The sequence below is a fragment of the Castor canadensis genome, chromosome 12, assembly GCF_047511655.1.
Source record: "Castor canadensis chromosome 12, mCasCan1.hap1v2, whole genome shotgun sequence".
NCBI lineage: Eukaryota > Metazoa > Chordata > Mammalia > Rodentia > Castoridae > Castor > Castor canadensis.
The window spans coordinates 84,955,805-84,971,944 of record NC_133397.1 but is presented as its reverse complement, the minus strand read 5'-3'; the positions used below and the strand labels follow the sequence as shown (position 1 = coordinate 84,971,944).

Here is a 16,140-nt window from a genome sequence, read left to right as displayed (position 1 = left end):
ATTTGGAGCAATTAAAAATAAGGTAGACTTATATGTATTTAATGCAATTATCAATAGGGCTTAATTCTCCCAAGCTTTTGGGTTTTTTGTTTCCTCTTCCTACTTTTCATTTCTGTTTTCATTTTCCTGAGTTTCAGGGGGTTATCTGACATTTGTTAAGATTCCATTTTGATATGTATAGTATTTTTGATTTTCAGTATACAGTTTTCAGTGGTTGCCCTAAGTGTTATATTATATATGCATCATTTATCATAAACCGTTGGTATCATATTGAGTACAGTGTAGAAATCTGGTCTTCTTGCAGTCCTTTTACCTTCACCCACTTATAGTTGTCTTAATAGATATAGATTAGTACTTCTTTAATTTAGGATTTCATCTTTCATTAGCCATTATTCTTTGAATATTATATTTATTCTATCCTTTGGAAATTTTGATTAAGCAAATATTGGACCTATCCATCCTGTCCTTTATGTCTTTTAACCTCTCTTTTTTATTTTTTCCATCTTTTTATCTCTGCCCTGGTATTGGTAATTTTCTGTGATCTTTTTCTTTCAGTCTATTAATTGTCTCTTTAGCTTTATCTGTTCTCTAGTTTGTCCATTGAGTTTTGTTATTTTTAAAGTTTTAATGATATTAGTTTACTTTTGTGGTTATTTTTCCAATCTGTTGATTATTTTTCTTTTGACTTTGTATTCTATGTCTTAATAGTCAAACACATTGGTTTTAACTTTATATTTGATAGTGCTACATTCTGATGTTCTTGGGGATCTAATTTAGTTTGTGTATTTTTGACTCTCACTAAAGTTAGAGGTGTTTCTTAATGTTTTTTCAAATTTTGAATTGTGAGATCATTTTCAACAGGCCTTTTTTCTGGTCTTTAGTTCTATACCTGTGTTGAGAAAATGTTTCCAGAGAAGTTTTGCCAAGAGTCCAAGATTACATGGCCAACATGGAACCAATGTTTTACTTTTTATCTTGAGTTTAAAAATTGCCAAAGGAAACTCTTTGTTGTTATTATCTGAGTCTAGCAGCAGTTGATAGGGTCTCTAGTCTGACTTTTCCGTTAAGGGAATGGCTCTCAGTAGCTTTATGTGAAATGTCTTAGTCTATGCTTTGTGTAGCAGACATCTCTGTGGCCTCATACTCTGTTTCTGAATGAAAACACAAGACCATAGGCTACTGAGATAAATAAACCCTGACCATAACTAATGCTCTGATTATGCCCCAGGGAATTCTCTTTAAAAATTATTACAGTTTTTGCCATACATTTAAAGGATACTTCTTACATTATATTTAGTATACTAAGTGTTTTGTGGTAAAAGGGTTTTTCAGGTTAGCTGGTCTTTCATATTTCCAGAAATTGGAGTCTATTTACTTACCTGTTGATGATAAACTTCCTGAGGGCAGGACCAATGCCAACCTAGTTCACCATTGCTTCCTCATTACCTAGTGCTTAGTAAACACCAGACACTTTATGTTTGTGGAATTTATAAAATGCTATTTATTATAGATCTATTTATAAAAGTAAAAATTGAACTGAACCTAAACGTCTAATGATAGGGAATTAGTTAAATATATTTGCTTAAAAATAAATGATTTTATATGCACTATTTTAGCCATAAAATAATGATTTGGAGGGCTGTGTTATAAGACTTAAAAAAATTTAAGATTAAGTATAGGTGAAAAAATTCAGGATTCAATTTTGAATGTATAATATGGTAACTTTAAAACATGTATAGCAAAAAAAAAATACTGCATAGTAATAACCAACATGCTAAATAGTAACTTATGTTGGAGTAGTCAACTGAGGATTCCTATTTACCCTTTATTTTCCAAATTTCTTATAGTGTGGTCTTATAATTAAAATATTAAGAAAGAAAAAGTATATCGGTGTCCTTGAAAGTTTTTAGATTTAAATACACTAAAAGTTTTCAAAACATAAAAATTTCAGAATTAGTTTTACTATTAAAATATTTGCAGACTTTTATATGAAAACACAGAAAAAGATCTTTCTGATACTCAGCGACATCTTGCTAAGAAAAAGTATGAGCTACAGCTTACTCAGGAGAAAATTATGTGCTTGGATGAAAAAATTGGTGAGTTTTTTTTTCCTGATACTACTTTTATGTTTTCTTAAATATGATAGAAAAACAGACCTAACCGAAAACCTAATTAATCAAAAATATTGGGAAGTGCATTTTTCTTTGATAGTAAAAATTTATGAACTTAGATTTAGGACCATAAATACTTAGTATGACTTAAAATTTGTTAGTAAAAAAATAAGCAAAGTTTTTTTAAATGTATGATGATTACTTTTAAATCTATAATTTTTGTAAATATTGCAGCTTACTCATAGCTGTTGTAATAAAACATAGTGTGTACATATATCTATAACTTTTGGTGGAAAGTGTGCATATGTTTGGGTATATCTTTATAAAGAAAATTACTTTTATAAAATCTACTATTTATGTTTATTAGCACTGATCTATATGAATATATGGTCATAATCTTATTTTAAATATAAGGTACAATTTTGTTAGTACTATGAAAAAAACCTAAAGCAGAGGAAGTATTTTTAACATGTAACATAAGTAGTTCATGTCTGGAATGAGTAATTAGGTAGATGAAATTGCTACTTATTGAGACAAGAAATATTAAAAGAGAAATATAAATGGCAATATTGAAGAACTCAATTTTTTGATTTTTTGAGCCCAAGTAAAGATATAAGGTAAGCAAGTTGGATATAAGCTTGTATTTTAGAAGAGAAATCTAAGCTAATGATACATAATTGGGGCATATCAGCAGCATATAAATGATATTTTAAAACTATGAAATCACCTAGGGAAATAGAGAGAATAAGGAGGAGAGTATTTAGGGCTGGTATTGGGGACTGAGTAAAAAGAAACCAAAGAAGTAGGAAGGAAGTCCAGAAGTGAGTGATATTTTGGAAGGCAAGAGAGCAAAGTGTTTTAAAAGGTGAGAGGACAATCAATAATCAGATACTTTTGAGAAATGAAATAAGAGAATTAAAAAACATTGATAGCATTTGGCACATTGGCAGTTTTGGTAACACTGACCAAAATAAGTTTGAAGGGTTGGATATGGAAGATAGAGTGGGTTTAAGAATGGGAAATGAAGTAGAGGTGAAATAGAGAAGTCACTCAAGCAGTTTGACATTTAAAAGGTAGTAAGAAAATGGTGGTAGCTTGAGTGGGATATGAGGTTTAGGATATTTTTTCAAACTAAAAGATACTAGAACTTTTAAAGAGGTGTATTCATTGATTGCCAGTGGAAACAAGTTCCGATATCAGAACACCCAAAATATGGGTTGACTTAAAGACATTTCTGCCTGTAAAAAGGGCCATGATGCATTCTCAAGTACTGTATGGCATGTGACAATGTGGTATTACCTCACTTAGCACTGTACCCAAATTGCCCTTGTCAGGGATTAACTCCGTGGGCATTACCCTAGAGGGCTGGTCTAACAGAGGTCTCCTTACAGATCTCTAGATCAGTGCTTCTTAAACTCTGTTATGTGTCATAATATCCTGGAAGCTAACAGATCACTGGAGCCAAAGTCCTCAAAGTAGGATAGGACTAGAACTTTTGTATCTTCAACAATTTCCTTACGTCATTTTGATAACCTAGAACCTTTGCTGTAGACAGTGGTTCTCAACCCACATGCATTAGAATCAACATGGGCGGGGGCAGGAAGGGATGTACTTATTAAAACATAAATTGCTGTGTTCACTCCTGAGGGTTTTTGTTTTCTTTGGCTATACCAGTGCTTGAACTCCAGGCCTTACAAGGTTCCAGCTCCAGACTCCTAGAAGTTTTGATTCAGTAGGTCTGAGGTGGTGGTACCCTACAAATAGGCATTTCTCAGGTGATGTTGAAAGTGCTGGTTGAGAAACCGCAACTTTAAAATCAATGTTTTATGCTCCTGTTCTTTAGCTTACATTCTAAAAAGAAAATAAACACCTCTTTTAAAATGGAAAAAAAAATCAATGTTTTATACCAGTCATTCAGGCCTTCAGTATTGACATTGACAGTAGAATTCTAACAAATAGAATCAGACTTCCTGGGATGATTTTTCCCTAGAAGTAAGGAGAAAATCAGAATATTAGAATTCATTAGAATCATCTGAACATGATTTAATTGAACATTTTATTCTGATTTGTTACTTACCAGCTTGACCTATAATAACAATTCTAGGCTAGAGGGAGGGGAGGGAAAATTAAGGTGGTCAAAGGCCACACCCCTTATTCCACCTACTTCATTCCATTGTCTCCTCCCCATCATATATGTAAGTCTCCTTTGAGAAGTTATGATATAGAGCTTTCCTTTGCTATTCTAATTCAAAGGTATTAATTGTGCTTTTACATTTATGAGTCATTTAGAAATTCATGATTCATTATAATTTTTAATCAGTACCAATAAAACCATTGTTTATTTAGGATACAGAGTTGTACTTTTAGTTGTTGAATACAAGAGAATTTACTTTGAAAAGTATTTCTATTTGCTTCAACTGGAGAAAAAGATTTTATTAAATCAACACTTATGTGATTATTTAGATAATTTTACAAGGCAAAGTATTGCCCAGCGAGAAGAAATCGGCATTCTTGGTGCAACACTCAATGATCTGGCTAAGGAAAAGGAATGCCTGCAAGCATGTTTGGATAAAAAATCTGAGAATATTGCATCCCTTGGAGAGAGTTTGGCAATGAAAGTATGTTCTGACAACTGTGGTGGACAAGAAATGTTTAAATATTAAATTGTGGTACTTAAATCTGAATGAAGTAATAGGATTTTCTCAAAGTGTTTTCTAGACAGCTGAAACTTTAAACTATTTTAAGATAGTCTTAGGAAGTATTTAGATTCACTAGCTAATGTTTTTAATTGACTTTCCTTTCGTGAATTAGTGACTGATATTCATTGACAATGATGAATTCAAGTATCAAAATAAAGTAATGAGACTGATTTCCTCTTCAAAACATTTTCAGGTAGTCATCTTGAGAGACAATGTGTTCATTCCATTCAAACTGCCTTTGTGATTGTGAACTAGTTTTTTTGCACTGTCCTCAGCCTTTGAGACTAGATCTGTGGTGCTGATGCATAAAGCTGGATGATAATTCTACTCCTCATTCTTTGTTAAGTAAAACAAAAACAAAAAGATTTTTCCAAGAAAACATAAAAGATATTAATGCCTTTTTGTAGCTCATGAACTGATTCTGAAGGCAATTCCTAGTTGTTTTCCACAAATGCCTTAAGCAAAGACAGGATCATTGGAATAAGGTCTTGCCCAACTCTCAGGGAACTAATTCATTAATATATTCATACATCCATTCTTTCAACAAATATTTAATGACATGTTAAAAACTGAGGGTGAGTGGGGCTATAGTGTTATAGGGAGAGAGATAAAGATTCTGTTACAATAGAATATGGTAAGTGTTATAAGGATATTATGTCCAATTTGTTATTGGAGTTTGGCAGAAACAAATGAGTCAGCCTGGGTATTGAGTTACAGAGTACGGAGCAGGAAGATCTAGGAAGACCTTCAAGAAATCACATTGCCTGAGCTTCCCTGAAAAAATGACTAGAAATACATCAAAAAAAGAGTTAGGGGAAGAGGACAGTGAGAAAGTTTTCAGATAGGTAGAGTATCTTACTTAAGGGTCCAGTGGCTTTCATGAGAGAATTTTGTGAGACTTCCTGTTAGTTTAGTGTGGCCAGAGAAGAGGTTGGAAAGAAATGGATATGGAGTACAAAAGATGAGATGGGACAGAAAAACAACAAATCACAAAAACACATGTGATGTTGAATATGAACTCTTAGCATCTGTCATCATGGATATAGCAAGTCATTACAAGAATGTAAATGAAATATTATAGTTGAATATTTAAAAACAAATATTCTGGCACTTGTAAATCCATATAAAAGATGGCTTATAAGGAAATGAGAAAGCCTCACAAAGCATACAATGGTGAGGCTTGTATGAAGAGAGCGAAATAGATCTATTAAGGCAGTAACACTGACCAGAAGCACTGTCTGCCTTAGGAGCCACTCAAATAGCTCCTATGCATGAAGTAGGAAATACAGGAAATAGAACAGAATTAGAGAGGAAGATTATTCACATGCTGAATTTGAATTGCCTTTCAGATACGTATATGGAATATTCACAGGCTGTTGGATTTTTAGGTCTGGAGAGAATATTGAAGTTAATAAATGTGGAATCATGAGCATAATTGAAGGAGATAGTAAACACTGTTTTTTTCTTAAATTTCTTTTATTCATATGTGCATACAATGTTTGGGTTATTTCTCCCCCCTTCTCTCTTAGCACTGTCCCTTTGCCCCTCCCTCTCTCCCCACCCCTCACTACCAGGCAGAAACTATTTTGCCCTTATCTCTAATTTTGTGGAAGAGAGAGTATAAGCAATAATAGGAAGGAACAAGGGTTTTTGCTAGTTGAGATAAGGATAGCTATACAGGGAGTTTACTCGTATTGCTTTCCTGCACATATGAGTAAACACTGTTTTTGTTGCTCATTATTTTTGAAATTTTATGATTTTTTAGGTGCAGTTTTGTTTCTCCTTACATTCAAAACATTTTTAATAAGTATAATCTCCTTTTAAAGGAACATTTAAAAACAAAACTTTTGACATTTTTCTGAATCTCATTTCTCTGTGCCATATATAGTATTTCATATTTCCTTCATTCTGCTAACTGTACCAACATTTTCTTTCCTTCACAAAGAATATTGAACTGTAGTTTTATCTCAGAATCAAGAACTTTCAGATTTTTATAAAATTAAGCACGTCCATCCTTTGAAAAGAAAATGATCTGTTAAGACAGTGTTAGAGAATTAAAAGAGATAATGGTTTCTATAATGACATTTCAGAACTAAACTAACAAATACACTTTAGTGAAAAATAAGGCTGTTTCATAGTCTAATATGGAAATTACAGAAATAAGTTAATTTGGAATGCCTATAATATGGTGAATAAGGTGAAGTTTTTCTGATAACCATAGTTTTAAGAAATGTCCTACTACTTGGTATCAATTAATGTTTAGAAAACTCATTGATTTTTGAGTAAAATTTGTGTAATGTTTTAGTTTCTCTTTTTCTATATATAAACACATTTATTACCATCCCGTCCAGACTGAATTCTAACAGTTAACTTGAATCTATGTCATTGGTTAGATGAACATATTGCAGTGCATGGAATATTAAATTGCTGATGCTGGTAGATTTCAGGAATGGTAGTATTATGATCCTAAAAGAAAAGCAGGCAAAGCGGATATTTTATTGGATTCTATTCAGTAATTTTGCTGTCCTGGATATTTTACAATGTTCCTAGAAAAGTTTACTTTCAGGTGACATATTGAAAAAGGAAAGCCACTTATTGGCTTATAAAGTGTATTTCAAGCCTAACCAAGTAGTGACTTTGAAAGCGTTAGAAGTTCAATCAGGTTTTCACAATTTATCTTTCTAAGATGTATTAAATCATATTTTTAAAAGTTGTGTAAGAATCCCATTTTAGGCAATATTTTTGTGTTTGTCTTTCATGGGCTTGTTCTTAAGGGGGATTAACTTTCTGTTAATGGGTATTTTAAGCGTACTACAGTATGTATTACTGAAGGATGTAGAATCTTTACCATTCTCTCAGAAAGCAGACTGGGAAACTGAAGCTAAAAATATCTGAGAGAGGCACATGAATAAAGGAAGACAGTGCATGCTCAGTGAGAGTTTTAAAAGGACATGTGGGAATAGTATTGAAGCCATTAAGAAATTCAAACCCATTTCAGTCTTGGTTGATTCTACTATTTCTATTCCCATACCATCCCTCTGAAAAGGGAGAATACAAATAGTTCATTTTATTATATTTTTGGCCTTGGCCTAGTGCTTACCTCCTTATCTCAGACCTAAATAATAATATTAATTATTTTTAAAAAGTAAATTCCATCCAAGTAGCTATTTAAAGATGATATTGCTGACTAATATAACTAATATATTTGATCAAAGATATTTTTCTTTTTTCTTTTCTTGGCAATACTAGGATTTGAACTCAAGGTTTCATGCTTATTAGGCACCTTAAGCCTACCCTTCTAGCTATTTTTGCTCTGATTATTTTGGAGATAGGGTTTTACTTTTTGCCCAGGCCCAGCGGGACTAGGATCCTATCTATCTCAGCCCTCCCACATAGCTTGGGACAATAGTCTCAAACCACCACACCCAGCTTTTTTCAGTTGAGATGGGGTCTCACAAACTACCCACCCGCAACCAGGCTGTACTAAAACTGCGATCCTCCTGATCCTAGCCTCCTGCATAGCTTGGGATGAAGTGTGTGCCACTGCACCCAGCTATTGGTTAAAATGGAGTCTCTTGAACTATTTGCCCAGGCTGGATCCTCCTGATGACAGTCTCCCACCTAGCTAGGATTACAGGGCTAAGCCACTGGTACTAAAGCAAAGATATTTTACTTAGGAACTAAATTTAGTTACACACGAGTCACTTCTCTGCATTTTATGACATGAAGAATATAAGGAAGCAAATTGGTCCTATTCGTAGTATGCCAAATCAGTGGTTTACTTTTAAAAACAGGGTGGTTATGAGAGTCTTGTATTGCTGGGTGACTGCATAAATCTTCTAACAAAGTATTTAATATATGATTTTATATCATTACACTTAAGTATAGCCTTTTCTTTAATGAATATAATCAGTTGTTTTTGCCCAGTGTAAATATTCACATTGATTGTAGGCTTTAAAATATAGAAAAGAAGAATAAGACATAAATGGACCAAATGGATTATCAAAGGGGAGAAGGAATTGGCTTTTCGTTTATTTAGTTTTAACAGAATTAATAGTTTTAGATAATTTTTATTTAATATTTATATTACTTTTAAAGGAAAAGACAATTTCAGGCATGAAGAATATCATTGCTGAGATGGAACAGGCATCAAGGTAAATCATTCAACAAATATTTGAGCACTTATTGTAGGCAAAGTACTATATAAGATACAAAGAGAATAAGAAATGGGCTTAGTGTTATATAGAAGGTGATAACTCTTTAATGTTCAAAGGAAGCCTAAGTCTGCATAGGGAGGTAAAGAAAAGAGGATGGTGTTTGCAAAGGAAAATGGAGAAAGGAAATTCAAAGTAGAAAAAAATAGCAAAAAACCACAGATCATGTTTAAGAGCCTCTTGAACTACAAGTAAGTGAGTATTGTTGGAACTGAAGTATAAGTAAAAGAAAAAGCTAAATGGGCTGGAAGAGGCCTGTGTTACAAACAAATGAGTCTTAATTTTAATCTTTTGAGCATTAAAAATCCATTGAAGAGTGTTAAGGAGACTTTTGAATTAGATTATCCAGGCAGAGGAGGTGATGGTAAATTGGGTTTTGGGGATTAGGGGACAGAAGGAGTGAGATGCTTATGGGGGAGGAACTCTAGGAAAGTGCCAGGTTTCCAGGTAGGGAAGAATACTGAATATGACAGCAGTGTGAGCAGAAAGATGATTTTACCTCTGAATTAAAAGAGACTTTGAGACCTTATTGTAGACATGTCCAGTAAGGAGGAGTCTGGAGTGTTAACAGGAGGTAGTAGATGCTAGAGGAAATGATTCTGGAGTCATCTGGGTATAGATGGGGTTAGGAACCATGGGAATGACTGGGATTTCTCTGAGAGATGGGGTAGAAAGAGAAGAATCTGGAGGCTAAGGTTTGAGCCCTGAAAAAATATTAATTTTTAAGGGGGCAGAGGAAGAGGAATCAGCAGAGGAGACTAAACATAACAGTTAGAGGTAGGATGAAGGCCTTTGTATTCTTGAGTGTAAAAAGCATTGAAATATTTAGAAAATCCTTGACTGTTCTGTTTATGTAGACCTTTTCATAACAAAATGATGGCCAAGTAGAGAAACTCTAAGTGCACTGTCTGCTGTATTTAAGCAGTATTCCTATACATTTAACCATGTTTTAAAACTCTTCAAATATTTTCATGCTAACTGTCCTTCTTCTGTCTTGTGAGAATTTGTTATTCTGTTTCAGTAAAATGTCTCTTCTTATGTACTATTTGATTTGTGGAATAGACAGTCTACGGAAGCCCTAATTATGTGTGAACAAGATATTTCCAGAATGCGTCGGCAACTGGATGAAACAAATGATGAGCTGGCTCAAATTGCCAGGGAAAGAGATATCTTGGCTCATGAGAATGACAATCTCCAAGAACAGTTTGGCAAAGCCAAACAAGAAAACCAGGTATGTGTGTTCCTAGAATCTTTTCTTCAAGAAAAAAAAATACATTTCTTCTAAGGCACAGCCCTCATTTCATTTTTGTATAAAACTCAGACATTGAATTAGTCATTTCTTTGCTACTTTTATAGCAGAGTATGTCATTTAATTTCTAAATTAAATTCTCAAACCTAAAGTGTTCAGTATTAAAGAAAAAAAGAATGGGGATATAATAGGAAATACTTCTGTACTGGAGAAATAAATATATGTGAATATTTGAATAAACAAATGAGGGTAAAAAACATCAGAAACATTAAAGAAAAGAGTAGATATAATTGAGGGACTGCTTATTATTCTGTTACAATATAAATGTATGGACTGTTCCACATTTTTTGGTCTTCTTTAGCACTGTGATTCTTTTTAGGAAAATTCCTTTTATAACTATTCCTTCTCTAAGCCCATATATTTCAGTCTAATACATACTTCTCATTTCCAACATTATTTTTACTTGAACATTAAAAAATTCTATTTGGAAAGTATCTTTCCTCCTCAAAATTCTTTAGTCTGCTACTTTGGTATTACTCTCAGCATGTTTAGTTTGCATCATACAAACCTGAATTTAAATATTTTAAATTTACATAAATAGCTATAAAGATTCAAGACTGTTAATTAACAGTCTTTAATAATTATTTAAAAAATTGAGACATAAAAGTATTTTGTTCAAGAATTAATGAATAATGGAATCCTGGAACATAATGTAAAGTGAAGAAAATCTGAATTAAATATGGACTTCACTTAACAGCATATCCATATTGGCTTATTAGTTGTGACAAATGTACTACACTAATGCACAATCCTAATAATAGAGGACAGTAGTGTGGGGCATGTGGGCTCTCTGTACAACCTTTCTATAAATCTAAAACTACTCTAAAATACAGTTTATTTTATAAATTAGTGGATAGCAATAAGCCCAACAGACATGAATTAATAAGTTCTCATTTTATGTACTCTATTTACAACTAGAGCAAATAGGTTAGGTAGGTATAATTTGTATTTATGAAAAGCTAAATATTTACTTATATATTTTTATTGGTTAGGAAATAGAAGCTCATTATAGAAAACCTCTTTTTTAAAGAAAGGAAGAGGGAAAAAATCCCTCATGTCTTTACACATTGTTTTGCTGCCACCAAAACAGCGGGTCAAGTGGTAGAGTGCCTGCTTAGTGAATATGAGGCTCCGAGTTCAAACTCCAGTACCACCAAAAAATAAATAAATAAAAGCAAGCAACATTTAACATACTTTTTACTAGTTTTCATTGCACTTAAAATTTTAATACTATTTTTTACATATGCTTTTTAACGTAACTGGCATAGAAGTTACACCATTTTACACCATGCTTTTTTTCTAAATGAGGAGGCAGTAGAACTGAGTATTTAAGAATCTCACTGCTAGGTTGTACAATCATATGGTTTAACTTTTCTGAATCTCATTTCATAATCTGCAGAAATGGAGAGTGTACCTGGAAAGCACTTACCATAGTGCCCAGCATATTTCTCAACAAATACTGTACGGCTCTTAGCTTACTGTAATATAAGCATGTCCTCGCCTTGTTAAAACTTCATAAACATTTTTGATCATTGGAAGAAAATTGATGATCATATATTTCAGAGAAGTTTTCTCCTTCCTTTGGGTAATAACCCCAAAGTTAGAAGAGGGATCCCTTTGTGGACCACAGCTTAAGAAAAAAATATAGTAAACAATTTGGGAAATGGAAACCTTAAAATTTTTTATCCTTGATACCATATTTTTAACAAAGTGGGATAATGAGGAATTTTGTGTTCTGGCCTGGTTTTTTTTCACTTAATTATGGATAACATTTTCCTCTACTATTAAAAATTACTCAAAACATTTCTCATAAATGCATAATATTCTACTATATGGTTTTGCCCCTACGCAGATAGTCTGTTATTTACTGCATCATTCCCCTAATGTGACTAAAGACTTTAATCACAACAATGCCTTAATGAGCACTCTCGGTCATTAAATTTGATTAGATTTTATCAAATTGAATCAAAGCTTATGAGGTTTCTTCTTCTTCTTCTTCTTCTTTTTTTTGTATGAATTTTTCTTTGTTTCTGTGGTTCTGGGATTGAACCCAGGGCCTTGCACATGCCTGGTAAGTACTCTACTACTAAACTGCATACCCAGACCCTCTTCTTTAAAAAATTTAAAAAGCATTTAAAATGGAACATATTATTTTTCGAATATAGTAAATTCCCATGTACCTTCTCCCATCCTCAACAATAACCAACATTTTTGTCTTTTGTATGTGTGTGTGTGTGTGTGTGTGTGTGTGTGTGTGTGTATTACTGGGGTTTGAAATCAAGGCTTCATGTTTGCTAGGCAGGTACTCTACCACTTTAGCCATGCCCAGACCTTTTATACTTTTCTTGTTTTTATGAGCATGTAAAAATATTTCTTGATATATCATCATACAGTGGATCACAGTTTAGCTTTTGCAAATATATGTTAGGAATAAAAATTAAATTGAAATGTTCATTCTTTTCATAACTGAAGTTTAAATCTTTACCAATTTAGTAGGCAAAATAGTATTACATTATTTGAATTAGCATATCTTTTTTTCAGTACTGAGGTTTGAACTCAAGGCCTATACCTTGAGCCATTCCACCAATCTTTTTTTGTGTGTGTGTGATGGGTTTTTTTTTTTGAGATAGGGTCTTGTGAACTTTTTACCTGGGCCGGCTTGGAACCTCAAATCCTCCTGATCTCTGCCTCCTGAGTAGCTAGGATTACAGGTGTGAGCCACTGGCACCCAGCTCATAGCTTTGATTGCTAGTAAAGTTTAATTTTTTTCAAGTATTGTCTACTTTTGCTACCTTTTGGCAAATTGTCTTTTGGGTCCTTTGCCTCCATTTACTCCTGAACTTTCATGTTTCCCCACAATTTTTGTGTCACTTTTATATATTAAGTATATTAATTTTATTTATCATGTTTGTTGCAAATATTTAAGCTTATTTTTGGTGTTTTTACATATTTGTATTTTTTATTCATTGTAGTCAAATCTAGCTATCTTTTTTCTATAGGCACTATCCAAAAAATTGAATGATACGCATAATGAACTTAATGACATAAAACAAAAGGTCCAAGACACTAATTTGGAGGTTAACAAGCTGAAAAATATATTAAAGTCTGAAGTACGTATATTTTTTCTCTTTGGTTATGATTCCTAAGAATTTTCACAAGAGTTAATTTAGTAATCACTCACACTTATCAGAACAGGTAAGTCAAGTGTTTCTTTAATATGTAGCATATTTTAGTTTTGATGAGGATGGATTAGCTATATATTTAGAATGCCACCAATGTCCACAAAGGTGAGGCAAGAGTAGGTACCTTTCAGTTTGCTAAACTAACTGCAAACACCCTAGACAAATAGAATCTTTCTTACTGGATCAAGGACAAGGGGCTAGAATTAACTTGTTCTCACTTAATACTTGGAAATGGTGGCGTTTTCGGTTATAAGCCTCTGATAAAATTAACTCTGCCTGATTGTGCAGCAGATCAGAATTGATTACCCTGTTATGGACCATCTGTTTCTTAGAACCAGAGGGCAGATGATTCTCCTTTGCACTTCTCTGTTAGCAACCATTTGACCAGGCATGTGTGTCATCAAATGATTCCAAATGTGGGTGTATATGTGGGAACCCTGGAATAAACAGATGGCTTGACAAAAAAATATTAGATATATCCTTAGGTAAAATATCTAAAATAGTGTAGGTGGATTGATCATTATAAAAGTGTGTGGTGTTACCTACATAGCACTGATACCATCAATGGAAACTTCTCCCCCAAAATTACTTATTTTATTTAGCATATCATTTAATATCAGTCCACAAACCATAGTGTGCATAGGACTGTTAAGGTTTTGAGCGATAAGAGATTCTAAGAACTCGTTAATTGCAGTCTTTGTTTTCAGGCCTTATGTAAGCGAAGCAAGTGGTTTCCTATACATCTTGTTCTTAAGATGTTAGTAATATAATGCCATGATGGACAGAAGCTTCGGAATCAGGAAGACGTGGCACTCTTCCTACTAATGACATGAACTTATGCAGACTGCTCACCCTGAGTTTCCATTTCCCACATTTAATTGGAAAGAATACCCAAGCACATGAGATGAAATATTTAAAATCGTAGCAGAGTGAGTCATCTAAACATACCCGAGAATAGGTCAGAAATAAATAAATGAATGCCCAGAAAGACATTTAATGTAGTAAGCGTTCAGTCAATGTTAGACAATTTTTTTAATTTCTCTAGTTTGTCAGTAACATTACCTGAAATTCTGCCACTAGGGATTGTAGCATTTAGTTTCTAGAATTGTATTTTCAGACATCACACCTCAAGCTTCTCTCAGCTTTTAGCATCCTAGTGTGAGTTTGTTTATGAGATTTCATTTCACAGTACTGAATAGATTCAGGCACCCACTGGAGAGACAAACCAGGTGTCCATTTTTGTAGGGAAAGGCCAAGGAAGGAAGTGTCTAGTACTTCTTTCATTCAGTCATTTGCTCAGTGTGCAATGTGCTAGTTTCTAGGGTACCAGAGATAAAAATGGAGAGGAAATGAATGGCTCTCCAGCCAGGCAGTAGGAACAACATGAGCAAATGTGTAAGGGGAGAAAACTCAGTCCTTGGGTGGTAGTACCTGGTTATATATAATAATCTTGAAGGAAAATAAAGTAGTTTAGTATATAGTATTAATTTAACAGACTTCGCAAAGATCTTCACATTGAAGGCCACAAGGTGGCAATATTAGCTGGATTTCAACCAGTTTTTTATTATTAAGTATTGTTAATTGTGAGACTATTAATCTGATTTAAAAGGCTTATAGAATAAGACATTATTTATTACAATGTGTTCATTTTATATATAAAATGACCAGGATTTCTGATAGAGAAATGTAGAGTTTATTAACAGGAGATAAAATGATTCAGTGCCTTTTATTAATTACTGAAATTATAACTGATTTTTAAGAATAAGTTGGCTGAACCATAATATCAAGATATATTTTTAAAATTAACCTAATGATGATTATTCAGCATAGTATATAATTTGTGGAGCTGAATTTTTTCCTTCTAGAAAGAAGGTACTACTTCAATCAATCAAGTCATAATATAAACTTGAAGGGTTAAAAATCTGGTAATAAACACCTACGGTTGGAACTCAGTAGTAAGGAACTTATCTAGCATCACGGGTAAGGCACTGGGTTTTATCTTCAGCGTTGCCCCCAAGAAATCTGTTTCTGTATTGTATGCACAGTTTATACATAAATGTGTATTTATGAATAATGTTTATTGGCCTAGGTTTGTTATTTTACTTTTTTGTGGTACTGGGATTTGAACTCAAGGCCTTGCATTTACTAAGCAGGTGTTCTACCACTTAAGCCACAACCTATAGCCCTTTTGCTTTGGTTATTTTTGAGATAGGTTATCGTGTTTATGCCTGTACTATAGTCCTCCTTTTTACACTTCCCACCCACGTAGCTGGAATGGCAGGCACATATCACCACAACCAGCTTTTTTATTTGTTGAGATGAGGTCTTAAGAACTTTTTGCCAGATCTGGCCTCAAACAGCAATCCTCTTGATCTTCATCTCCCAAGTACTAGTATTATAGGCGTGGGCCATGTGCCTGACTGATACTTTACTTCTGAGCAATTTCAAGCAAAAGTGAATTATAGTCCATGATCAAGAAAATTAAAGCTAGGGCTATGAATGAAAGGCAGGAATCAGATAGAAAATGTTTTAAACCAAGGGAATTATCAGAAGTCGACACTCTTCAAGATGTAAAAGAATGCAGAAGCTTTGTAGCCAGTACAACCCAGCAAAGTGGTCAGAACA

General features: G+C 33.4%; 1 protein-coding gene across 5 annotated transcripts in view; it reads left to right on the top strand.

The window, feature by feature from the left end:
• The window catches only part of Tsga10 (testis specific 10), a 109,966-nt gene that overhangs the window by 67,988 nt on the left and 25,838 nt on the right, over positions 1-16,140 (top strand). For 4 of the 5 annotated variants that reach the window (XM_020152274.2, XM_020152269.2, XM_074050339.1 and 1 more), the window contains 5 exons: positions 1,981-2,096; positions 4,575-4,729; positions 8,909-8,964; positions 10,087-10,255; positions 13,333-13,443. In XM_020152274.2, the coding sequence (XP_020007863.1) occupies positions 1,981-2,096; positions 4,575-4,729; positions 8,909-8,964; positions 10,087-10,255; positions 13,333-13,443 (607 nt within the window). The remainder of the gene's footprint in view (positions 1-1,980; positions 2,097-4,574; positions 4,730-8,908; positions 8,965-10,086; positions 10,256-13,332; positions 13,444-16,140) is intronic. The other variant, XM_074050340.1, reaches the window with a different exon arrangement.